Below are 27,500 nucleotides of genomic sequence, written 5' to 3' on the forward strand. Positions count from 1 at the left end.
GCCTGAGAGATGGAAACGTTGATAGGGAAATCAGCTAGCCTGAGAGATGGAAACGTTGATAGGGAAATCAGCTAGCCTGAGAGATGGAAGCGTTGATCGGGAAATCAGCTAGCCTGAGAGATGGAAGCGTTGATAGGGAAATCAGCTAGCCTGAGAGATGGAAACGTTGATAGAGAAATCAGCTACCCTGAGAGATGGAAACGTTGATAGGGAAATCAGCTACCCTGAGAGATGGAAACGTTGATAGGGAAATCAGCTAGCCTGAGAGATGGAAACGTTGATAGGGAAATCAGCTAGCCTGAGAGATGGAAGTGTTGATAGGGAAATCAGCTAGCCTGAGAGATGGAAGCGTTGATAGGGAAATCAGCTAGCCTGAGAGATGGAAGCGTTGATAGGGAAATCAGCTAGCCTGAGAGATGGAAACGTTGAAGGGAAATCAGCTAGCCTGAGAGATGGAAGCGTTGATAGGGAAATCAGCTAGCCTGAGAGATGGAAGCGTTGAGAGGGAAATCAGCTAGCCTGAGAGATGGAAGCGTTGAGAGGGAAATCAGCTAGCCTGAGAGATGGAAGCGTTGAAGGCAAATCAGCTAGCCTGAGAGATGGAAGCGTTGAAGGGAAATCAGCTAGCCTGAGAGATGGAAGCGTTGAGAGGGAAATCAGCTAGCCTGAGAGATGGAAACGTTGAAGGGAAATCAGCTAGCCTGAGAGATGGAAGCGTTGATAGGGAAATCAGCTAGCCTGAGAGATGGAAGCGTTGATAGGTAAATCAGCTAGCCTGAGAGATGGAAACGTTGAAGGGAAATCAGCTAGCCTGAGAGATGGAAACGTTGAAGGGAAATCAGCTAGCCTGAGAGATGGAAACGTTGAAGGGAAATCAGCTAGCCTGAGAGATGGAAACGTTGAAGGGAAATCAGCTAGCCTGAGAGATGGAAGAATTGATAGGGAAATCAGCTAGCCTGAGAGATGGAAACGTTGATAGGGAAATCAGCTAGCCTGAGAGATGGAAGCATTGAAGGGAAATCAGCTAGCCTGAGAGATGGAAACGTTGATAGGGAAATCAGCTAGCCTGAGAGATGGAAGCATTGATAGGGAAATCAGCTAGCCTGAGAGATGGAAGCATTGAAGGGAAATCAGCTAGCCTGAGAGATGGAAACGTTGATAGGGAAATCAGCTAGCCTGAGAGATGGAAGCATTGAAGGGAAATCAGCTAGCCTGAGAGATGGAAACGTTGATAGGGAAATCAGCTAGCCTGAGAGATGGAAACGTTGATAGGGAAATCAGCTAGCCTGAGAGATGGAAGCGTTGATAGGGAAATCAGCTAGCCTGAGAGATGGAAGCGTTGATAGGGAAATCAGCTAGCCTGAGTGATGGAAGCGTTGAAGGGAAATCAGCTAGCCTGAGAGATGGAAACGTTGATAGGGAAATCAGCTAGCCTGAGAGATGGAAACGTTGATAGGGAAATCAGCTAGCCTGAGAGATGGAAGCGTTGATAGGGAAATCAGCTAGCCTGAGAGATGGAAGCGTTGATAGGGAAATCAGCTAGCCTGAGAGATGGAAGCATTGATAGGGAAATCAGCTAGCCTGAGAGATGGAAGCGTTGAGAGGGAAATCAGCTAGCCTGAGAGATGGAAACATTGATAGGGAAATCAGCTAGCCTGAGAGATGGAAACGTTGAAGGCAAATCAGCTAGCCTGAGAGATGGAAGCATTGATAGGGAAATCAGCTAGCCTGAGAGACGGAAGCGTTGATAGGGCTATGTTTCAGATGCCACTATCTGGCCAAGCTGCAAATCAGGTTCTACAAATAAGTTCTACAAATAATTTTTGTCAAAATCTAATTCAACCCTATCCTTAACCACACTGCTAACCTTCTGTCTAACCCTTTTTACGAAACAGACCATTTTTGTCTTTGCAGCTTGGCCATATGGTGTGAATCCTTAGGTTCTGAAGGTGAGGTGATATGGCAGTGGCAATTCAATATCCGAAGGGTGTCCTGTGGTCCTGCAGGCAGGAGGTGGGAATATAGGGATGCATTCCAAATGACACCCAATTAGATGACAGGACAGTCTCTCCAAGACAATGGTTTACATGACAGGACAGTCTCTCCAAGACAATGGTTTATTGTTAGATGACAGGACAGTCTCTCCAAGACAATGGTTTAGATGACAGGACAGTCTCTCCAAGACAATGGTTTACATGACAGGACAGTCTCTCCAAGACAATGGTTTATTGTTAGATGACAGGACAGTCTCTCCAAGACAATGGTTTAGATGACAGGACAGTCTCTCCAAGACAATGGTTTACTGTTAGATGACAGGACAGTCTCTCCAAGACAATGGTTTACATGACAGGACAGTCTCTCCAAGACAATGGTTTACTGTTAGATGACAGGACAGTCTCTCCAAGACAATGGTTTATTGTTAGATGACAGGACAGTCTCTCCAAGACAATGGTTTACTGTTAGATGACAGGACAGTCTCTCCAAGACAATGGTTTATTGTTAGATGACAGGACAGTCTCTCCAAGACAATGGTTTACATGACAGGACAGTCTCTCCAAGACAATGGTTTACTGTTAGATGACAGGACAGTCTCTCCAAGACAATGGTTTACATGACAGGACAGTCTCTCCAAGACAATGGTTTACTGTTAGATGACAGGACAGTCTCTCCAAGACAATGGTTTACTGTTAGATGACAGGACAGTCTCTCCAAGACAATGGTTTATTGTTAGATGACAGGACAGTCTCTCCAAGACAATGGTTTACATGACAGGACAGTCTCTCCAAGACAATGGTTTACTGTTAGATGACAGGACAGTCTCTCCAAGACAATGGTTTACATGACAGGACAGTCTCTCCAAGACAATGGTTTACTGTTAGATGACAGGACAGTCTCTCCAAGACAATGGTTTATTGTTAGATGACAGGACAGTCTCTCCAAGACAATGGTTTATTGTTAGGTGACAGGACAGTCTCTCCAAGACAATGGTTTACTGTTAGATGACAGGACAGTCTCTCCAAGACAATGGTTTATTGTTAGATGACAGGACAGTCTCTCCAAGACAATGGTTTATTGTTAGGTGACAGGACAGTCTCTCCAAGACAATGGTTTACTGTTAGATGACAGGACAGTCTCTCCAAGACAATGGTTTACTGTTAGATGACAGGACAGTCTCTCCAAGACAATGGTTTATTGTTAGATGACAGGACAGTCTCTCCAATACAATGGTTTACTGTTAGATGACAGGACAGTCTCTCCAAGATAATGGTTTACTGTTAGATGACAGGACAGTCTCTCCAAGACAATGGTTTACATGAAAGGACAGTCTCTCCAAGACAATGGTTTATTGTTAGATGACAGGACAGTCTCTCCAAGACAATGGTTTACTGTTAGATGGATGACAGGACAGTCTCTCCAAGACAATGGTTTATTGTTAGATGACAGGACAGTCTCTCCAAGACAATGGTTTACTGTTAGATGACAGGACAGTCTCTCCAAGACAATGGTTTACTGTTAGATGACAGGACAGTCTCTCCAAGACAATAGTTTATTGTTAGATGACAGGACAGTCTCTCCAAGACAATGGTTTACATAAAAGGACAGTCTCTCCAAGACAATGGTTTATTGTTAGATGACAGGACAGTCTCTCCAAGACAATGGTTTACTGTTAGATGACAGGACAGTCTCTCCAAGACAATGGTTTACTGTTAGATGACAGGACAGTCTCTCCAAGACAATAGTTTATTGTTAGATGACAGGACAGTCTCTCCAAGACAATGGTTTACATAAAAGGACAGTCTCTCCAAGACAATGGTTTATTGTTAGATGACAGGACAGTCTCTCCAAGACAATGGTTTATTGTTAGGTGACAGGACAGTCTCTCCAAGACAATGGTTTATTGTTAGATGACAGGACAGTCTCTCCAAGACAATGGTTTATTGTTAGATGACAGGACAGTCTCTCCAAGACAATGGTTTATTGTTAGATGACAGGACAGTCTCTCCAAGACAATGGTTTACTGTTAGATGGATGACAGGACAGTCTCTCCAAGACAATGGTTTATTGTTAGATGACAGGACAGTCTCTCCAAGACAATGGTTTACTGTTAGATGACAGGACAGTCTCTCCAAGACAATGGTTTACTGTTAGATGACAGGACAGTCTCTCCAAGACAATAGTTTATTGTTAGATGACAGGACAGTCTCTCCAAGACAATGGTTTACATAAAAGGACAGTCTCTCCAAGACAATGGTTTATTGTTAGATGACAGGACAGTCTCTCCAAGACAATGGTTTACATGACAGGACAGTCACTCCAAGACAATGGTTTACTGTTAGATGACAGGACAGTCTCTCCAAGACAATGGTTTACATGACAGGACAGTCTCTCCAAGACAATGGTTTACATGACAGGACAGTCTCTCCAAGACAATGGTTTACTGTTAGATGACAGGACAGTCTCTCCAAGACAATGGTTTATTGTTAGGTGACAGGACAGTCTCTCCAAGACAATGGTTTACATGACAGGACAGTCTCTCCAAGACAATGGTTTACTGTTAGATGACAGGACAGTCTCTCCAAGACAATGGTTTACATGACAGGACAGTCTCTCCAAGACAATGGTTTACTGTTAGATGACAGGACAGTCTCTCCAAGACAATGGTTTACTGTTAGATGACAGGACAGTCTCTCCAAGACAATGGTTTATTGTTAGATGACAGGACAGTCTCTCCAAGACAATGGTTTACATGACAGGACAGTCTCTCCAAGACAATGGTTTATTGTTAGGTGACAGGACAGTCTCTCCAAGACAATGGTTTATTGTTAGATGACAGGACAGTCTCTCCAAGACAATGGTTTATTGTTAGATGACAGGACAGTCTCTCCAAGACAATGGTTTATTGTTAGATGACAGGACAGTCTCTCCAAGACATTGGTTTACTGTTAGATGGATGACAGGACAGTCTCTCCAAGACAATGGTTTACTGTTAGATGACAGGACAGTCTCTCCAAGACAATGGTTTACTGTTAGATGACAGGACAGTCTCTCCAAGACAATGGTTTATTGTTAGATGACAGGACAGTCTCTCCAAGACAATGGTTTACATGACAGGACAGTCTCTCCAAGACAATGGTTTATTGTTAGGTGACAGGACAGTCTCTCCAAGACAATGGTTTATTGTTAGATGACAGGACAGTCTCTCCAAGACAATGGTTTATTGTTAGATGACAGGACAGTCTCTCCAAGACAATGGTTTATTGTTAGATGACAGGACAGTCTCTCCAAGACAATGGTTTACTGTTAGATGGATGACAGGACAGTCTCTCCAAGACAATGGTTTATTGTTAGATGACAGGACAGTCTCTCCAAGACAATGGTTTACTGTTAGATGACAGGACAGTCTCTCCAAGACAATGGTTTACTGTTAGATGACAGGACAGTCTCTCCAAGACAATAGTTTATTGTTAGATGACAGGACAGTCTCTCCAAGACAATGGTTTACATAAAAGGACAGTCTCTCCAAGACAATGGTTTATTGTTAGATGACAGGACAGTCTCTCCAAGACAATGGTTTATTGTTAGGTGACAGGACAGTCTCTCCAAGACAATGGTTTATTGTTAGATGACAGGACAGTCTCTCCAAGACAATGGTTTATTGTTAGATGACAGGACAGTCTCTCCAAGACAATGGTTTATTGTTAGATGACAGGACAGTCTCTCCAAGACAATGGTTTACTGTTAGATGACAGGACAGTCTCTCCAAGACAATGGTTTACTGTTAGATGACAGGACAGTCTCTCCAAGACAATAGTTTATTGTTAGATGACAGGACAGTCTCTCCAAGACAATGGTTTACATTAAACAGGACAGTCTCTCCAAGACAATGGTTTATTGTTAGATGACAGGACAGTCTCTCCAAGACAATGGTTTACATGACAGGACAGTCACTCCAAGACAATGGTTTACTGTTAGATGACAGGACAGTCTCTCCAAGACAATGGTTTATTGTTAGATGACAGGACAGTCTCTCCAAGACAATGGTTTACTGTTAGATGACAGGACAGTCTCTCCAAGACAATGGTTTACATGACAGGACAGTCTCTCCAAGACAATGGTTTACATGACAGGACAGTCTCTCCAAGACAATGGTTTACTGTTAGATGACAGGACAGTCTCTCCAAGACAATGGTTTATTGTTAGGTGACAGGACAGTCTCTCCAAGACAATGGTTTACATGACAGGACAGTCTCTCCAAGACAATGGTTTACTGTTAGATGACAGGACAGTCTCTCCAAGACAATGGTTTACATGACAGGACAGTCTCTCCAAGACAATGGTTTACTGTTAGATGACAGGACAGTCTCTCCAAGACAATGGTTTACTGTTAGATGACAGGACAGTCTCTCCAAGACAATGGTTTATTGTTAGATGACAGGACAGTCTCTCCAAGACAATGGTTTACATGACAGGACAGTCTCTCCAAGACAATGGTTTACTGTTAGATGACAGGACAGTCTCTCCAAGACAATGGTTTATTGTTAGATGACAGGACAGTCTCTCCAAGACAATGGTTTATTGTTAGGTGACAGGACAGTCTCTCCAAGACAATGGTTTACTGTTAGATGACAGGACAGTCTCTCCAAGACAATGGTTTATTGTTAGATGACAGGACAGTCTCTCCAATACAATGGTTTACTGTTAGATGACAGGACAGTCTCTCCAATACAATGGTTTACTGTTAGATGACAGGACAGTCTCTCCAATACAATGGTTTACTGTTAGATGACAGGACAGTCTCTCCAAGACAATGGTTTACTGTTAGATGACAGGACAGTCTCTCCAAGACAATGGTTTATTGTTAGATGACAGGACAGTCTCTCCAAGACAATGGTTTACATGAAAGGACAGTCTCTCCAAGACAATGGTTTATTGTTAGATGACAGGACAGTCTCTCCAAGACAATGGTTTATTGTTAGATGACAGGACAGTCTCTCCAAGACAATGGTTTACTGTTAGATGGATGACAGGACAGTCTCTCCAAGACAATGGTTTATTGTTAGATGACAGGACAGTCTCTCCAAGACAATGGTTTACTGTTAGATGACAGGACAGTCTCTCCAAGACAATGGTTTACTGTTAGATGACAGGACAGTCTCTCCAAGACAATGGTTTATTGTTAGATGACAGGACAGTCTCTCCAAGACAATGGTTTACATAAAAGGACAGTCTCTCCAAGACAATGGTTTATTGTTAGATGACAGGACAGTCTCTCCAAGACAATGGTTTATTGTTAGGTGACAGGACAGTCTCTCCAAGACAATGGTTTATTGTTAGATGACAGGGCAGTCTCTCCAAGACAATGGTTTATTGTTAGATGACAGGACAGTCTCTCCAAGACAATGGTTTATTGTTAGATGACAGGACAGTCTCTCCAAGACAATGGTTTACTGTTAGATGACAGGACAGTCTCTCCAAGACAATGGTTTACTGTTAGATGACAGGACAGTCTCTCCAAGACAATAGTTTATTGTTAGATGACAGGACAGTCTCTCCAAGACAATGGTTTACATAAAAGGACAGTCTCTCCAAGACAATGGTTTATTGTTAGATGACAGGACAGTCTCTCCAAGACAATGGTTTACATGACAGGACAGTCTCTCCAAGACAATGGTTTACTGTTAGATGACAGGACAGTCTCTCCAAGACAATGGTTTATTGTTAGATGACAGGACAGTCTCTCCAAGACAATGGTTTACTGTTAGATGACAGGACAGTCTCTCCAAGACAATGGTTTACATGACAGGACAGTCTCTCCAAGAAAATGGTTTACTGTTAGATGACAGGACAGTCTCTCCAAGACAATGGTTTATTGTTAGATGACAGGACGGTCTCTCCAAGACAATGGTTTACTGTTAGATGACAGGACAGTCTCTCCAAGACAATGGTTTACTGTTAGATGACAGGACAGTCTCTCCAAGACAATGGTTTACTGTTAGATGACAGGACAGTCTCTCCAAGACAATGGTTTACTGTTAGATGACAGGACAGTCTCTCCAAGACAATGGTTTACTGTTAGATGACAGGACAGTCTCTCCAAGACAATGGTTTACTGTTAGATGACAGGACAGTCTCTCCAAGACAATAGTTTATTGTTAGATGACAGGACAGTCTCTCCAAGACAATGGTTTACATGACAGGACAGTCTCTCCAAGAAAATGGTTTACTGTTAGATGACAGGACAGTCTCTCCAAGACAATGGTTTATTGTTAGATGACAGGACGGTCTCTCCAAGACAATGGTTTACTGTTAGATGACAGGACAGTCTCTCCAAGACAATGGTTTACTGTTAGATGACAGGACAGTCTCTCCAAGACAATGGGTAACTGGTTTATTGTTTGAACACACTCATGTGATGTGAAGTAGAATGATAAACACTTTTATTGTCCACCCATAGTGGAAATGTGTATCGTGTTTCACCACTTAAAAACAGCCATTAAACATCAGCACGAGCACATCATTCTGGAGACCATTAAATCAACTACACAACGTACAAAGGTGCTTCTGTAACAGTGCAGTTCAAAGTTCATATATATTGCATCATTGGTCTAAAACTATGTTATCATCAAGAGTTATCACAGCATATTTAATTGCAGTATAAAAACAAAAGTCTGCTCCGATTAAGCATTGGAATATGCTGATGTAAGTTGAATATGCTAATACGGGTTGAATATGCGAATGTGTGTTGAATATGCTAATGTAAGTTACATACACTAATGTAGTTTGAATATGCTTATGTAAGTTGAATATGCTAATACGGGTTGAATATGCAAATGTGTGTTGAATATGCTAATGTAAGTTACATACACTAATGTAGTTTGAATATGCTTATGTAAGTTGAATATGCTAATACGGGTTGAATATGCGAATGTGTGTTGAATATGCTAATGTAAGTTACATACACTAATGTAGGTTGAATATGCTTATGTAAGTTGAATATGCTAATACGGGTTGAATATGCGAATGTGTGTTGAATATGCTAATGTAAGTTACATACACTAATGTAGGTTGAATATGCTAATGTAGGTGGTTTGATCTCGGATTTTTGAATGGATTTCATAATATTTAGATTGACTGTTTTCTCAATCGCGTCTGTAAGAAATGACCTGTTTTAGAATATATTCCACTAGCAGCCACCTATAGGTCCTTTCCAATGTAGCCTACAATCTCATTTTCCAGTCAGAATTTAGTAGCCTAATAATAATAATGAGGCTATATACAAGGAGTACCAGTACTGAGTCAATGTGCTGGGGTACCAGGTAGTAATGAGGCTATATACAAGGAGTACCAGTACTGAGTCAATGTGCTGGGGTACCAGGTAGTAATGAGGCTATATACAAGGAGTACCAGTACTGAGTCAATGTGCTGGGGTACTAGGTAGTAATGAGGCTATATACAAGGAGTACCAGTACTGAGTCAATGTGCTGGGGTACCAGGTAGTAATGAGGCTATATACAAGGAGTACCAGTACTGAGTCAATGTGCTGGGGTACCAGGTAGTAATGAGGCTATATACAAGGAGTACCAGTACTGAGTCAATGTGCTGGGGTACCAGGTAGTAATGAGGCTATATACAAGGAGTACCAGTACTGAGTCAATGTGCTGGGGTACTAGGTAGTAATGAGGCTATATACAAGGAGTACCAGTACTGAGTCAATGTGCTGGGGTACCAGGTAGTAATGAGGCTATATACAAGGAGTACCAGTACTGAGTCAATGTGCTGGGGTACCAGGTAGTAATGAGGCTATATACAAGGAGTACCAGTACTGAGTCAATGTGCTGGGGTACTAGGTAGTAATGAGGCTATATACAAGGAGTACCAGTACTGAGTCAATGTGCTGGGGTACCAGGTAGTAATGAGGCTATATACAAGGAGTACCAGTACTGAGTCAATGTGCTGGGGTACCAGGTAGTAATGAGGCTATATACAAGGAGTACCAGTACTGAGTCAATGTGCTGGGGTACCAGGTAGTAATGAGGCTATATACAAGGAGTACCAGTACTGAGTCAATGTGCTGGGGTACCAGGTAGTAATGAGGCTATATACAAGGAGTACCAGTACTGAGTCAATGTGCTGGGGTACCAGGTAGTAATGAGGCTATATACAAGGAGTACCAGTACTGAGTCAATGTGCTGGGGTACCAGGTAGTAAATGAGGCTATATACAAGGAGTACCAGTACTGAGTCAATGTGCTGGGGTACCAGGTAGTAATGAGGCTATATACAAGGAGTACCAGTACTGAGTCAATGTGCTGGGGTACCAGGTAGTAATGAGGCTATATACAAGGAGTACCAGTACTGAGTCAATGTGCTGGGGTACCAGGTAGTTGAGGTAATAATGAGGCTATATACAAGGAGTACCAGTACTGAGTCAATGTGCTGGGGTACCAGGTAGTTGAGGTAATAATGAGGCTATATACAAGGAGTACCAGTACTGAGTCAATGTGCTGGGGTACCAGGTAGTAATGAGGCTATATACAAGGAGTACCAGTACTGAGTCAATGTGCTGGGGTACGAGGTAATAACAAGGCTATATACAAGGAGTACCAGTACTCAGTCAATGTGCGGGGGTGCCAGGTAGTTGAGGTAATAATGAGGCTATATACAAGGAGTACCAGTACTGAGTCAATGTGTGGGGGTACCAGGTAGTTGAGGTAATAATGAGGCTATATACAAGGAGTACCAGTACTGAGTCAATGTGCGGGGGTACCAGGTAGTTGAGGTAATAACTTGGCTATATACAAGGAGTACCAGTACTGAGTCAATGTGCGGGGGTACCAGGTAGTTGAGGTAATAACTTGGCTATATACAAGGAGTACCAGTACCCGAGTCAATGTGCTGGGGTACGAGGTAATAACAAGGCTATATACAAGGAGTACCAGTACTAAGTCAATGTGTGGGGGTACGAGGTAATAACAAGACTATATACAAGGAGTACCAGTACTAAGTCAATGTGCGGGGGTACCAGGTAGTTGAGGTAATAACTTGGCTATATACAAGGACTACCAGTACCCGAGTCAATGTGCTGGGGTACGAGGTAATAACAAGGCTATATACAAGGAGTACCAGTACTAAGTCAATGTGTGGGGGTACGAGGTAATAACAAGGCTATATACAAGGAGTACCAGTACTAAGTCAATGTGTGGGGGTACCAGGTAGTTGAGGTAATAACTTGGCTATATACAAGGAGTACCAGTACCCGAGTCAATGTGCTGGGGTACCAGGTAGTAATGAGGCTATATACAAGGAGTACCAGTACTGAGTCAATGTGCAGGGTACCAGGTAGTTGAGGTAATAATGAGGCTATATACAAGGAGTAGCAGTACTGAGTCAATGTGCTGGGGTACCAGGTAGTTGAGGTAATAACAAGGCTATATACAAGGAGTACCAGTACTGAGTCAATGTGCTGGGGTACCAGGTAGTAATGAGGCTATATACAAGGAGTACCAGTACTGAGTCAATGTGATGGGGTACCAGGTAGTTGAGGTAATAATGAGGCTATATACAAGGAGTACCAGTACTGAGTCAATGTGCTGGGGTACCAGGTAGTAATGAGGCTATATACAAGGAGTACCAGTACTGAGTCAATGTGCTGGGGTACGAGGTAATAACAAGGCTATATACAAGGAGTACCAGTACTGAGTCAATGTGCGGGGGTACCAGGTAGTTGAGGTAATAATGAGGCTATATACAAGGAGTACCACTACTGAGTCAATGTGCTGGGGTACCAGGTAGTAATGAGGCTATATACAAGGAGTACCAGTACTGAGTCAATGTGCTGGGGTACCAGGTAGTAATGAGGCTATATACAAGGAGTACCAGTACTGAGTCAATGTGCTGGGGTACCAGGTAGTAATGAGGCTATATACAAGGAGTACCAGTACTGAGTCAATGTGCTGGGGTACCAGGTAGTTGAGGTAATAATGAGGCTATATACAAGGAGTACCAGTACTGAGTCAATGTGCTGGGGTACCAGGTAGTAATGAGGCTATATACAAGGAGTACCAGTACTGAGTCAATGTGCTGGGGTACCAGGTAGTAATGAGGCTATATACAAGGAGTACCAGTACTGAGTCAATGTGCTGGGGTACCAGGTAGTAATGAGGCTATATACAAGGAGTACCAGTACTGAGTCAATGTGCTGGGGCACCAGGTAGTAATGAGGCTATATACAAGGAGTACCAGTACTGAGTCAATGTGCTGGGGTACCAGGTAGTAATGAGGCTATATACAAGGAGTACCAGTACTGAGTCAACGTGCTGGGGTACCAGGTAGTAATGAGGCTATATACAACGAGTACCAGTACTGAGTCAATGTGCTGGGGTACCAGGTAGTAATGAGGCTATATACAAGGAGTACCAGTACTGAGTCAATGTGCTGGGGTACCAGGTAGTAATGAGGCTATATACAAGGAGTACCAGTACTGAGTCAATGTGCTGGGGTACCAGGTAGTAATGAGGCTATATACAAGGAGTACCAGTACTGAGTCAATGTGCTGGGGTACCAGGTAGTAATGAGGCTATATACAAGGAGTACCAGTACTAAGTCAATGTGCTGGGGTACCAGGTAGTAATGAGGCTATATACAAGGAGTACCAGTACTGAGTCAATGTGCTGGGGTACCAGGTAGTAATGAGGCTATATACAAGGAGTACCAGTACTGAGTCAATGTGCTGGGGTACCAGGTAGTAATGAGGCTATATACAAGGAGTACCAGTACTGAGTCAATGTGCTGGGGTACTAGGTAGTAATGAGGCTATATACAAGGAGTACCAGTACTGAGTCAATGTGCTGGGGTACGAGGTAATAACGAGGCTATATACAAGGAGTACCAGTACTAAGTCAATGTGCAGGGGTACCAGGTAGTAATGAGGCTATATACAAGGAGTACCAGTACTGAGTCAATGTGCTGGGGTACCAGGTAGTTGAGGTAATAACAAGGCTATATACAAGGAGTACCAGTACTGAGTCAATGTGCTGGGGTACCAGGTATTAATGAGGCTATATACAAGGAGTACCAGTACTGAGTCAATGTGATGGGGTACCAGGTAGTTGAGGTAATAATGAGGCTATATACAAGGAGTACCAGTACTGAGTCAATGTGCTGGGGTACCAGGTAGTAATGAGGCTATATACAAGGAGTACCAGTTCTGAGTCAATGTGCTGGGGTACCAGGTAGTAATGAGGCTATATACAAGGAGTACAAGTACTGAGTCAATGTGCTGGGGTACCAGGTAGTAATGAGGCTATATACAAGGAGTACCAGTACTAAGTCAATGTGCTGGGGTACCAGGTAGTAATGAGGCTATATACAAGGAGTACCAGTACTAAGTCAATGTGCTGGGGTACGAGGTAATAACAAGGCTATATACAAGGAGTACCAGTACTAAGTCAATGTGCAGGGGTACCAGGTAGTAATGAGGCTATATACAAGGAGTACCAGTACTGAGTCAATGTGCTGGGGTACCAGGTAGTAATGAGGCTATATACAAGGAGTACCAGTACTGAGTCAATGTGCTGGGGTACGAGGTAATAACAAGGCTATATACAAGGAGTACCAGTACTGAGTCAATGTGCTGGGGTACCAGGTAGTAATGAGGCTATATACAAGGAGTACCAGTACTGAGTCAATGTGCTGGGGTACCAGGTAGTAATGAGGCTATATACAAGGAGTACCAGTACTGAGTCAATGTGCTGGGGTACCAGGTAGTAATGAGGCTATATACAAGGAGTACCAGTACTGAGTCAATGTGCTGGGGTACCAGGTAGTAATGAGGCTATATACAAGGAGTACCAGTACTGAGTCAATGTGCTGGGCTACCAGGTAGTTGAGGTAATAATGAGGCTATATACAAGGAGTACCAGTACTGAGTCAATGTGCTGGGGTACCAGGTAGTAATGAGGCTATATACAAGGAGTACCAGTACTGAGTCAATGTGCTGGGGTACCAGGTAGTAATGAGGCTATATACAAGGAGTACCAGTACTGAGTCAATGTGCTGGGGTATAGGTTAGTCGAGGTAATTGAGATAATATTTAGATGTAGGTAGAAGTAAATTGACAATGCATAGATAATAAACATAGAGTAGCAGCAGTGTAGAAATCAAATGGGGGGGGGGGGGGTTCAATAGTCCGGGGGGCCATTTGATGAATTGTTCAGGAGTCTTATGGCTTGGGGGTAGAAGCTGTTACGGAGCAGCGCTGTGAATTGATTGGCTTAAATGTCAATCATCAATTATACATGATGGGGCTTGGCTTTCACAGAGGACTGCTTCCCAAGCGGCTCCCTATTCCCTATATAGTGCCCTACTGTTGACCAGAGCTCTATTCCCTATATAGTGCCCTACTGTTGACCAGAGCTCTATTCCCTATATAGTGCTCTATTGTTGACCACAGCCCTATGGGACTGCATTGACTAGAACTGTTATGCCAAATACGCAGTAATTATCTAGGCTAATGGCTAGCTACAGTATATAGTGACTGTAGTCTAGGATATTTATGGAGAGTGACAGGTTAGATACAGTATATAGTGACTGTAGTCTAGGATATTTATGGAGAGTGACAGGTTAGATACAGTATATAGTGACTGTAGTCTAGGATATGTACAGAGAGTGACAGGTTAGATGCAGTATATAGTGACTGTAGTCTAGGATATTTATGGAGAGTGACAGGTTAGATACAGTATATAGTGACTGTAGTCTAGGATATGTACAGAGAGTGACAGGTTAGATGCAGTATATAGTGACTGTAGTCTAGGATATTTACGGAGAGTGACAGGTTAGATACAGTATATAGTGACTGTAGTCTAGGATATTTACGGAGAGTGACAGGTTAGATACAGTATATAGTGACTGTAGTCTAGCATATTTATGGGGAGTGATAACCTCTCTGGGATAGGCCCTTATTTTCTCCACTTCCACTCTGACTGACATGCCCAAAGTAAACTGCCTGTTACTCAGGCCCAGAAGCCAGGGTATGCATATAACAGGTCCATCTACCAGTAGTGTGCAGTAGCTTACCAAACAATTCTGAAAGTACATGCAGCCAACTACTATCTAGTCAATGTAACATTGACATCACAATATCTGACAATTAATTTCCAGAAATATTGCCCCCCATCTTGTAGGTTGACAGAAATACTTTCCCCAAAACCTTCTCAATGAAATGTTAAGTGCAAAGTAGGCTTACCTAGCAGAAGTGTATTTCATGTAGTATTTCATGAGGAAGTATTTCATGAGGAAGTATTTCATGAAGTATATCATGAGGAAGTATTTCATGATTCAATATTTCATGTAGTATTTCATGAGGAAGTATTTCAGGAGGAAGTATTTCATGATTCAATATTTCATGTAGTATTTCATGAGGAAGTATTTCATGAGGAAGTATTTCATGAGGAAGTATTTCATGTAGTATTTCATGAGGAAGTATTTCATGAGGAAGTATTTCATGATTCAATATTTCATGTAGTATTTCATGAGGAAGTATTTCATGAGGAAGTATTTCATGAAGTATATCATGAGGAAGTATTTCATGAGGAAGTATTTCAGGAGGAAGTATTTCATGATTCAATATTTCATGTAGTATTTCATGAGGAAGTATTTCATGATTCAATATTTCATGTAGTATATCATGAGGAAGTATTTCATGAGGAAGTATTTCATGAAGTATATCATGAGGAAGTATTTCATGAGGAAGTATTTCATGATTCAATATTTCATGTAGTATTTCATGAGGAAGTATTTCATGATTCAATATTTCATGTAGTATATCATGAGGAAGTATTTCATGAGGAAGTATTTCATGAAGTATATCATGAGGAAGTATTTCATGAGGAAGTATATCATGAGGAAGTATATCATGAGGAAGTATTTCATGATTCAATATTTCATGTAGTATTTCATGAGGAAGTATTTCATGAGGAAGTATTTCATGAAGTATATCATGAGGAAGTATTTCATGAGGAAGTATTTCAGGAGGAAGTATTTCATGATTCAATATTTCATGTAGTATTTCATGAGGAAGTATTTCATGATTCAATATTTCATGTAGTATATCATGAGGAAGTATTTCATGAGGAAGTATTTCATGAAGTATATCATGAGGAAGTATTTCATGAGGAAGTATATCATGAGGAAGTATATCATGAGGAAGTATTTCATGAGGAAGTATTTCATGAGGAAGTATTTCATGAGGAAGTATTTCATGAGGAAGTATTTCAGAGGAAGTATTTCATGAGGAAGTATTTCATGAAGTATATCATGAGGAAGTATTTCATGAAGTATATCATGAGGAAGTATTTCATGAAGTATATCATGAGGAAGTATATAATTTGTGTCTATTATCTGTTATTTGTAAACTTTGCCATGAAATGAGCAGCAACAGTACAGAACCATCGCCAGACTGACACATGCTCGCCAGACTGACACATGCTCGCCAGACTGACACATGCTCGCCAGACTGACACATGCCTGGAATACGTTACATGATTTCGCTAGGTATTTGCAGCACATTAGAGACACATTCCTCACATTAAAGGGCCAGACGCAAAATTAAAGGGGAATCACTGAACATGACATATGGTAATGACATATGATACTGAACATGACATATGATACTGAACATGACATATGATACTGAACATGACATATGACACTGAACATGACATATGGTAATGCCATATGATACTAACATGACATATGATACTGAACATGACATATGATACTGAACATGACATATGACACTGAACATGACATATGGTAATGCCATATGATACTAACATGACATATGATAATGACATATGATACTGAACATGACATATGATACTGAACATGCCATATGATACTGAACATGACATATGGTAATGCCATATGATACTGAACATGACATATGATACTGAACATGACATATGATACTGAACATGACATATGATACTGAACATGACATATGATACTGAACATGACATATGATAATGGCATATGATACTGAACATGACATATGATACTGAACATGCCATATGATACTGAACATGACATATGGTAATGCCATATGATACTGAACATGACATATGATACTGAACATGACATATGATACTGAACATGACATATGATACTGAGCATGACATATGATACTGAACATGACATATGATACTGAACATGACATATGATACTGAACATGACATATGGTAATGCCATATGATACTGAAATTGACATATGATACTGAACATGACATATGATACTGAGCATGACATATGATAATGAACATGACATATGATACTGAACATGACATATGGTAATGGCATATGATACTGAACATGCCATATGATACTGAACATGACATATGGTAATGCCATATGATACTGAACATGACATATGATACTGAACATGACATATGGTAATGACATATGATACTGAACATGCCATATGATACTGAACATGACATATAATAATGACATATGATACTGAACATGACATATGATACTGAACATGACATATGATACTGAACATGACATATGGTAATGCCATATGATACTGAACATGACATATGATACTGAACATGACATATGGTAATGACATATGATACTGAACATGCCATATGATACTGAACATGACATATGATAATGACATATGATACTGAACATGACATATGATACTGAACATGACATATGATAATGAACATGACATATAATACTGAACATGACATATGATAATGAACATGACATATGATAATGAACATGACATATGATACTGCACATGACATATGATACTGAACATGACATATGATAATGCCATATGATACTGAACATGACATATGGTAATGAACATGACATATGATACTGAACATGACATATGATACTGAACATGACATATGATAATGAACATGACATATGATAATGACATACGATACTGAACATGACATATGATAATGACATATGATACTGAACATGACATATGATACTGAACATGACATATGGTAATGCCATATGATACTGAACATGACATATGATAATGCCATATGATACTGAACATGACATATGATACTGAACATGACATATGATAATGAACATGACATATGATACTGAACATGACATATGGTAATGAACATGACATATGATAATGCCATATGATACTGAGCATGACATATGATACTGAACATGACATATGATACTGAACATGCCATATGATAATGAACATGACATATGATAATGAACATGACATATGATACTGAACATGACATATGATACTGAACATGACATATGATACTGAACATGACATATGGTAATGCCATATGATACTGAACATGACATATGATAATGCCATATGATACTGAACATGACATATGATACTGAACATGACATATGATAATGAACATGACATATGATACTGAACATGACATATGGTAATGAACATGACATATGATAATGCCATATGATACTGAGCATGACATATGATACTGAACATGACATATGATACTGAACATGCCATATGATAATGAACGTGACATATGATACTGAACATGACATATGATACTGAACATGACATATGGTAATGCCATATGATACTAAACATGACATATGATAATGCCATATGATACTGAACATGACATATGATAATGACATACGATACTGAACATGACATATGATACTGAGCATGCCATATGATACTGAACATGACATATGATAATGCCATATGATACTGAACATGACATATGATAATGACATACGATACTGAACATGACATATGATACTGAACATGACATATGATACTGAGCATGACATATGATACTGAGCATGACATATGATGATGCCATATGATACTGAACATGACATATGATACTGAGCATGACATATGATGATGCCATATGATACTGAACATGACATATGATAATGCCATATGATACTGAACATGACATATGATACTGAGCATGACATATGATGATGCCATATGATACTGAACATGACATATGATACTGAGCATGACATATGATACTGAACATGACATATGATGATGCCATATGATACTGAACATGACATATGATACTGAACATGACACATGATACTGAACATGACATATGATACTGCACATGACATATGATACTGAGCATGACATATGATAATGCCATATGATACTGAACATGACGGGATGAGGTCAAAGGCCTGCTCACAGAAGTGTTTTAGGGAGCGTTTGACAGTGATGAGGGGTGTTCGTTTGACTGCGGATCCGTAGCGGATGCAAGCAATGAGGCAGTGATCGCTGAGATCCTGGTTGAAGACAGCGGAGGTGTATTTGGAGGGCCAGTTGGTCAGGATGACGTCTATGAGGGTGCCCTTGTTTACAGATTTAGGGTTGTACCTGGTGGGTTCCTTGATGAGTTGTGTGAGATTGAGGGCATCTAGCTTAGATTGTAGGACTGCCGGGGTGTTAAGCATATCCCAGTTTAGGTCACCTAACAGAACAAACTCTGAAGCTAGATGGTGATACTGAACATGACATATAATAATGACATATGATACATATGAAAAAAAACAAAACCACACTATGTTGTGTCATTACCAACGACAACTCAGAAATGTCACCTTCAAGGTCAAACACACAGAGTTAGACAAGGCATTGGTCTTTAAAACGACTTGGCACTGAGAAAAATAAATAATAAGAATAATGGAAATCTTGATAATTGAACATGACATATGATACTGACATATGATACTGAACATGACATATGATACTGAACATGACATATGATACTGAACATGACATATGATACTGAACATGACATATGATACTGAACATGACATATGATACTGAACATGATATATGATATTGAACATGACACATGATACTGAGCATGACATATGATAATGATATATGATACTGAACATGACATATGATACTGAACATGACATATGATATTGAACATGACACATGATACTGAGCATGACATATGATAATGACATATGATACTGAACATGATATATGATAATGAACATGACATATGATAATGAACATGATATATGATACTGATTCTGTCCTAAACCTATGACAGCTGTATGTTCATTTGATTGTGGCCTGTGGAATGTTGTTCCACTCCAGTTCGAGGGTTGTGCGAAGTTGTCGGATATTGGTGGGAACTGGAACACCCTGTCATACACATCAATCCAGAGCATCCCAAACATGCTCAATGGGTGACATGTTTAATGAGTATGCAGGGCATGGAAGAACTGGGACATTTTCAGCTTCCAGGAACTGTGTACAGATCCCTGCAATATGAGGCCGTGAATTATCATGCTGAAACATGAGGTGATGGCGGTGGATGAATGGCATGACAATAGGCCTCAGGGTCTCGTCACATTATCCCTGGGCATTGAAGTTGCCATTGATAAAATGCAATTGTGTTCATTGTCCGTAGCTTATGCCTGCCCATACCATAACCCCACTGCCACTGTGCAGCACTCTGTTCACAATGTTGACATCAGCGAACTGCTCAACCACACAGCGCCCTACAAGCTGTCTGCCATCTGCCCGGTACAGTTGAAACCGGATTTCATCTGTGAAGAGCACACTTCTCCAGCGTGCCAGTGGCCATCGAAGGTGAGCATTACCCCACTGAAGTCGGTTACGATACCGAACTGTAGTCAGATCAAGACCCTGTTGAGGACGACGAGCACGCAGATGAGCTTCCCTGAGACGGTTTCTGAGTTTGTGCAGAAATTCTTCGGTTGTGCCAACCCAGAGTTTCATCAGTTGTTCGGGTGGCTGGTCTCAGATGATTCCGCAGGTGAAGAAGCAGGATATGGAGGTCTTGGGCTGGCGTGGTCTGCAGTTGTGAGGCCAGGACATACTGCCAAATGAGCGAAATAAGCTTTTTGTACATATTGAACATTTCTGGGATCTTTTATTTCAGCTCATGAAACATGGGACCAACACTTTATATGTTGCATTTATATTTTAGTTTAGTACAGTACAGTGGAGATCCAGCTATTCCTTTGAAAAGAAGTTGAGCATTAAATATTAGGTCTGCCTAGAGCCAACCAAAGAGATGCTCTCCTATTTTGACACCACACTCCAAAAAGCAAGTCCTGCAGGCTCTAGTTTTGTCTGATCTTGATTATTGTCCAGTCGTGTGGTTGAGTGCTGCAAGTAAAGACCTAGTTAAACTGCAGCTGGTCCAGAACAAAGGCATGTCTTGCTCTTCATTGTAATCAGAGGGCTGATATAAATACTATGCTGCCAGTCTCTCTTGGCTGAGAGTTTATTTTATTTTATTGTACCTTTATTTAACCAGGCAAGTCAATTTAGAACAAATTCTTATTTTCAATGACGGTCTAGGAACAGTGGGTTAACTGCCTGTTCAGGGGCAGCAGAACCCGATTTTTATATAGGGGATTTGATCTTGCAACCTTTCGGTTACTAGTCCAACGCTCTAACGACTAGGCTACCTGCCGCCCCAGTAATATAGATTGTCAAGATCGTTTTTAATCTTGTTAGATTAGATAGTTTTGAATGAGGGGGTGAACTGAATGTTCAGCTCAGATACAGCATTTGTTCCCAAAAGGAAGTTTATTCCTTTAGAGGTATGGCTCTTGTCAGAAGTAGGGACATGGATGCCATTGGGGACATAAACTCCAGAAGTAGAGATGATGCAATAAAGTACCTTTACAATGTAGTTACAGTAGAGTGGTGAGAGGTTGTGTCTCTCTCTCACCCTGTCTGTCTGTCTGTCTGTCTGTCTGTCTGTCTGTCTGTCTGTCTGTCTGTCTGTCTGTCTGTCTGTCTGTCTGTCTGTGTCTGTCTGTCTGTCTGTCTGTCTGTCTGCCTCTCTCTCTCTGTCTGTCTGTCTGCCTGTCTGTCTGCCTGCCTGCCTGCCCCTCTCTCTCACTCTCTCTCACTGTCTGTCTGTCTACCTGCCTGCCTGCCCCTCTCTCTCTCACTCTCTGTCTGTCTGTCTGTCTGTCTGTCTGTCTGTCTGTCTGTCTGTCTGTCTGTCTGTCTGTCTGTCTGTCTGTCTGTCTGTCTGTCTGTCTGCCTGCCCCTCTCTCTCTCTCTCTCTCTCTGTCTCTCTCTCTCTCTCTCTCACATTCATTCATTCATTTTATTGGCATGGGAAACATATGTTAACATTGCCAAAGCAGGTGAAAGTAGATAATTAACAAAAGTGAAATGAACAGTAAATATTACACTCACAAAAGTTCCAAAACAATAAAGACATTTCAAATGTCATATTATATATATATATATATATATATACAGTGTTGCAATGATGTGCAAATAGTTCAAGTACAAAAATAACAATAAATCACCATAAATATGGGTTGTATTTACAATGATGTTTGTTCTTCACTGGTTGCCCTTTTCTCGTGGCAACAGGTCACAAATCTTGCTGCTGTGATGGCACACTGTGGAATTTCACCCAGTAGATATGGGAGTTTATCAAAATTGGGTTTGTTTTCAAATCTGTGTAATCTGATGGAAATATGTATCTCTAATATGGTCATACATTGGGCGGGAGGTTAGGAAGTGCAGCTCAGTCTCCACCTCATTTTGTGGGCAGTGAGCACAAAGCCTGTCTTCTCTTGAGAGCCATGTCTGCCTACGGCGGCCTTTCTCAATAGCAAGGCTATGCTCACTGAGTCTGTACATAGTCAAAGCTTTCTTTAAGTTTGGGTCAGTCACAGTGGTCAGGTATTCTGCCACTGTGTACTCTCTGTTTAGGGTCAGTCACAGTGGTCAGGTATTCTGCCACTGTGTACTCTCTGTTTAGGGTCAGTCACAGTGGTCAGGTATTCTGCCACTGTGTACTCTCTGTTTAGGGTCAGTCACAGTGGTCAGGTATTCTGCCACTGTGTACTCTCTGTTTAGGGTCAGTCACAGTGGTCAGGTATTCTGCCACTGTGTACTCTCTGTTTAGGGTCAGTCACAGTGGTCAGGTATTCTGCCACTGTGTCCTCTCTGTTTAGGGTCAGTCACAGTGGTCAGGTATTCTGCCACTCTCTGTTTAGGGTCAGTCACAGTGGTCAGGTATTCTGCCACTGTGTACTCTCTGTTCAGGGCCAAACAGCATTCTAGTTTGCTCTGTTTTTCCAATGTGTAATTATCTTTTTGATTTGTCATGATTTGACTCATAGCGGGGCTCATAGCGGGGCTCATAGCAGGGGTCATTGCAGGGGTCAGAGCGGGGCTCATAGCGGGGCTCATAGCGGGGCTCATAGCAGGGGTTATAGCAGGGGTCATTGCAGGGGTCAGAGCGGGGCTCATAGCGGGGCTCATAGCGGGGCTCATAGCGGGGGTCATAGCGGGGCTCATAGCGGGGCTCATAGCGGGGTCATATCGGGGCTCATAGCGGGGCTCATAGCGGGGCTCATAGCGGGGACATAGCAGGGGTCAGATCGGGGCTCATAGCAGGGGTTATAGCGGGGTCATAGCAGGGGTCATAGCGGAGCTCATAGCAGGGCTCATAGAAGGGGTCATAGCAGGGGTCATAGCAGGGGTCATAGCGGAGCTCATAGCAGGGCTCATAGCAGGGCTCATAGCAGGGGTCATAGCAGGGGTCATAGCAGGGGTCATAGCGGAACTCATAGCAGGGCTCATAGCAGGGCTCATAGCAGGGGTCATAGCAGGGGTCATAGCAGGGGTCATAGCGGAACTCATAGCAGGGCTCATAGCAGGGCTCATAGCAGGGCTCATAGCAGGGGTCATACCAGGGGTCATATTAGGGGTCATAGCGGGGCTCATAGCGAGGCTCATAGCGAGACCCATAGCAGGGGTCATAGCGGGGCTCATAGCGAGGCCCATACCAGGGCTCATACCAGGGGTCATATTAGGGGTCATAGCGAGGCTCATAGCGAGGCCCATAGCAGGGGTCATAGCGGGGCTCATAGCGAGGCTCATAGTGAGGCCCATACCAGGGCTCATACCAGGGGTCATATTAGGGGTCATAGCGAGGCTCATAGCGAGGCCCATAGCAGGGGTCATAGCTGGGGTCAGAGCGGGGGTCAGAGCGGGGGTCAGAGCAGGGGTCATAGCGGGGGTCAGAGCAGGGGTCATAGCGGGGGTCATAGCGGGGTCATAGCGGGGGTTATAGCAACATAACATGTGGACCAGAAGTCAGTGATTAACCAGGGCAGGTTACACTTACTATGAATATAACCTTTCTACCACTCAACCGTGGGTGTGTTTGGGTTTTATTAGTAGCCTACTCACTCTTAGACCTCTCTGTGTTTCACTTTGCAGAGCAACGGAAGATATACTCCAATGTCATAATGCAGGAGACGTCTCAGTATCATGTGGAGGTAAGACTTGGTCCTCCCCTTTTCCTCTCTCTCTCTCGCTCTCTCTCCCTCTCTATCTTCTAGAATCTCAAATCTACTCTGGTACGTCTCTTTCCCTCTCTCTCTTTCCCTCTCTCTCTCTCTCCTAGAATCTCAAATCTACTCTGTTCTCTGTTCTCTCTCTCTCTCTCTCTCTTCTTTACCTCCCTCTCTCTCTATCGCTCTCCCTCTCTCTCTCTTTACCTCTATCTCTCTCTTTACCTCTCTCTCTCTCTCTCTCTACCTCTCTCTCTGTCTCTCTCTCTCTCTACCTCTCTCTCTCTCTCTACCTCTCTCTCTCTCTCTCTTTACCTCTCTCTCTCTTTACCTCTCTGTCTCTCTCTCTCTCTCTCTCTCTACCTCTCTCTTACCTCTCTCTCTCTCTCTCTCTCTACCCCTCTCTCTCTCTCTCTCTCTCTCTCTCTCTCTCTCTCTCTCTCTCTCTACCTCTCTCTCTCTCTCTCTCTCTCTCTCTCTCTCTCTCTCTCTCTCTCTCTCTCTCTCTCCTTTATAAACAGGTTGTCAAACCCTAATCGTATGTGGTGTCTAGTGTGTCTTCCACTTAAATGGGGCAGTATGTATTTATAAAAGCTCTAAACTTTACTACCAGTAGGTGTTATGGTCCCTTCCCTAAAACACAAAGGTTGATTGGCCCCTACTTGGTTCATATCTGATGGTATACCATTTAAGTGCAACGTAATAAGGCAATCAGGTGATCACAGAGAGACCATAACATGTATCTAATGTGGGCAGAGTACTGAGGTGAGTCAGAGGTGGGCTTTATAGGCACAGTCCGGAATTATATTGTCTGAAATTTAACCACGCTCAAATTCATAGATTGAGCTATTATCCACAGTCCATGATATCAAAATAATAGTTGTAACTATATTTTAAAGCTGTACAGTGTTTGTAAACAACATTTTACAAACATATATTTTGTGTTTTGATGGGGTTAAACCGGGATGCTATTTAAACAAATATATACAGTCTCTTAAAGTATTGGAAAGCTCTTAAAGACTTACCCAGAAAGACTCACTGCCAAAGGTGCTTTTACAAGGTATTGACTCAGGGGTGTGAGTACTTATGTAAAATGAGATATTTCTGTATTTAATTTTCAATACATTTGTAAAAATGTCTAAAAAAAATCTTTTCACTGTCATTATTGGGGTATTGTGTGTAGATGGGTGAGGGGAAAAATTATTCAACTGTTTAGAATTTAGGCTGTAACAAAAATGTGCATAAAACAGTTTAGGCAACAGGGATGTTGATCCGGGAGGGGGTTGAACCGGGAGGGGTTGAACCGGGAGGGGTTGATCCGGGAGGGGTTGAACCGGGAGGGGTTGATCCGGGAGGGGTTGATCCGGGAGGGGGTTGAACCGGGAGGGGTTGATCCGGGAGGGGTTGATCCGGGAGGGGTTGATCCGGGAGGGGGTTGATCCGGGAGGGGGTTGATCCGGGAGGGGGTTGATCCGGGAGGGGGTTGAACATCTCTGCTGTAACCATGAAGCTTGATCTGGACACTTAGCTAGCAAGTTAGCAAAGCACATGCATAGCTGGAGCCCTGAGCTGGGTATAACTTATTAACACATCTTAGATTTATTGTAGTTATACTAGCCACCGCGAGCGCACGGACACACACACACACACACACACACACACACACACACACGAATCCCTTTTGGCCCGACAGTCTAGGGGGGATGGTAATGAGACCCGTAACATAACTCATGCAAATTATTATTGTGACAAAGTAAAAGTGTGCACGAAATAACCACGACAACAGAAATATACCGTCAAACTCTAGGTTTATTTATAAACACACGGTAATGGGGGGAGCAGGAAAAGGGGCTGAGCTGGACCCAAGGAAAGAAACAATAAGTATTCAAAAACACCCCTAAGCTAGACTAGCCTACTTTAACAACAGCTAACTAACTAACCAAAAATACAGTGGGTGGTCCGCCCAGTTCTAACTAGTGTATTTAACAAAGTTCACCTACGGGTAGTGTATGCCCATGGGCGACTTGTCTTGGTTTCCCCCTTTTCCCACCAGCAACAAACAAACACCATAACCAAAAACAATACTCACAGGTGATGACAAAGTGCTATGGAGGTGCTTAAACAAAAGAGCGGTGAAGACACAAAGCGAGAGTGAAACACAGAGACCTACAGACATGGCATTTACAGAGAGATTGAGCTAGAGATTGAGCTAGAGATTGAGCTAGAGATTGAGCTAGAGATTGAGCTAGAGATTGAGCTAGAGATTGCTCTAGAGATTGCTCCAGAACAAACAAATGATGGGGTTTTTAAACCATGGGGAAGGAACTGTGATAGGGTAGGAAATAGGAGGAGGTGTGTCTTCTGATTGATGATTGATTGTTGACTGAATGGGGAGTGATGGTTTTCACCTGTGAGGGGAGAAGGAGAGAAAATAAACACACACAGGATACACACACACACACAGGATAACTATATCCGTAACACACACACACACACACACACACACACACACACACACACACACACACAGTTAATATACCACCAGAGGTTCTCTCTCTCACCTCAGCTAGAGGGTTCAGATTGAATACAGGTATCAAACTCAGGGTTGAGATCACAATGACTTACTATTATTATACTATTATTATATACCTTAACATAGAAAAGAGCACAGCTGGAGTCAGTGTCGCTACCTGCATTACTTACTGCATTACTTTTTAGACTGACGCTGTTATTCAGAGTGGATTACACTCAACCAAAGTAGGTACAACATCATGGTCACAATCACTATAAATAAAACCCTTCTCCAAAAATAGCCTTTATCTGCTAAATGAGTTCTCGTAAAAGTAAGCCTAAGTGGTTGTTGATTGGTGAACAACTGGCCTGAATCATCCCTGATGAACATAATGAGTAACTCGGTAGTGTATTGGATAAATTACACTGAGCATCATGGTTACATCATGCCAATCTGAGACCCAGGAAGACATGTTCCTATGTTCAGATTACTGATAAACTTCTTCCTCTTGGTCTTCTTCTTCTTCTGGTTTGTTTTAAACTGAATCCTGATCTTCTTATTGGTCGTCGTCTTCTTCTGGTTTGTTTTAAACTGAATCCTGATCTTCTTATTGGTCGTCGTCTTCTTCTAGTTTA

The 27,500-nt window shown here is 42.0% G+C and overlaps 1 protein-coding gene across 2 annotated transcripts in view; it reads left to right on the plus strand.

Annotated features, from left to right (window-relative positions):
- The window catches only part of eps8l2 (EPS8 signaling adaptor L2), a 125,528-nt gene that overhangs the window by 46,960 nt on the left and 51,068 nt on the right, over positions 1–27,500 (plus strand). For both annotated transcript variants that reach the window (XM_065022194.1, XM_065022193.1), the window contains one exon: positions 24,280–24,338. In XM_065022194.1, coding sequence (XP_064878266.1) covers positions 24,280–24,338 — 59 coding nt within the window. The remainder of the gene's footprint in view (positions 1–24,279; positions 24,339–27,500) is intronic.

This window comes from Oncorhynchus nerka, linkage group LG9a, assembly GCF_034236695.1.
Source record: "Oncorhynchus nerka isolate Pitt River linkage group LG9a, Oner_Uvic_2.0, whole genome shotgun sequence".
NCBI lineage: Eukaryota > Metazoa > Chordata > Actinopteri > Salmoniformes > Salmonidae > Oncorhynchus > Oncorhynchus nerka.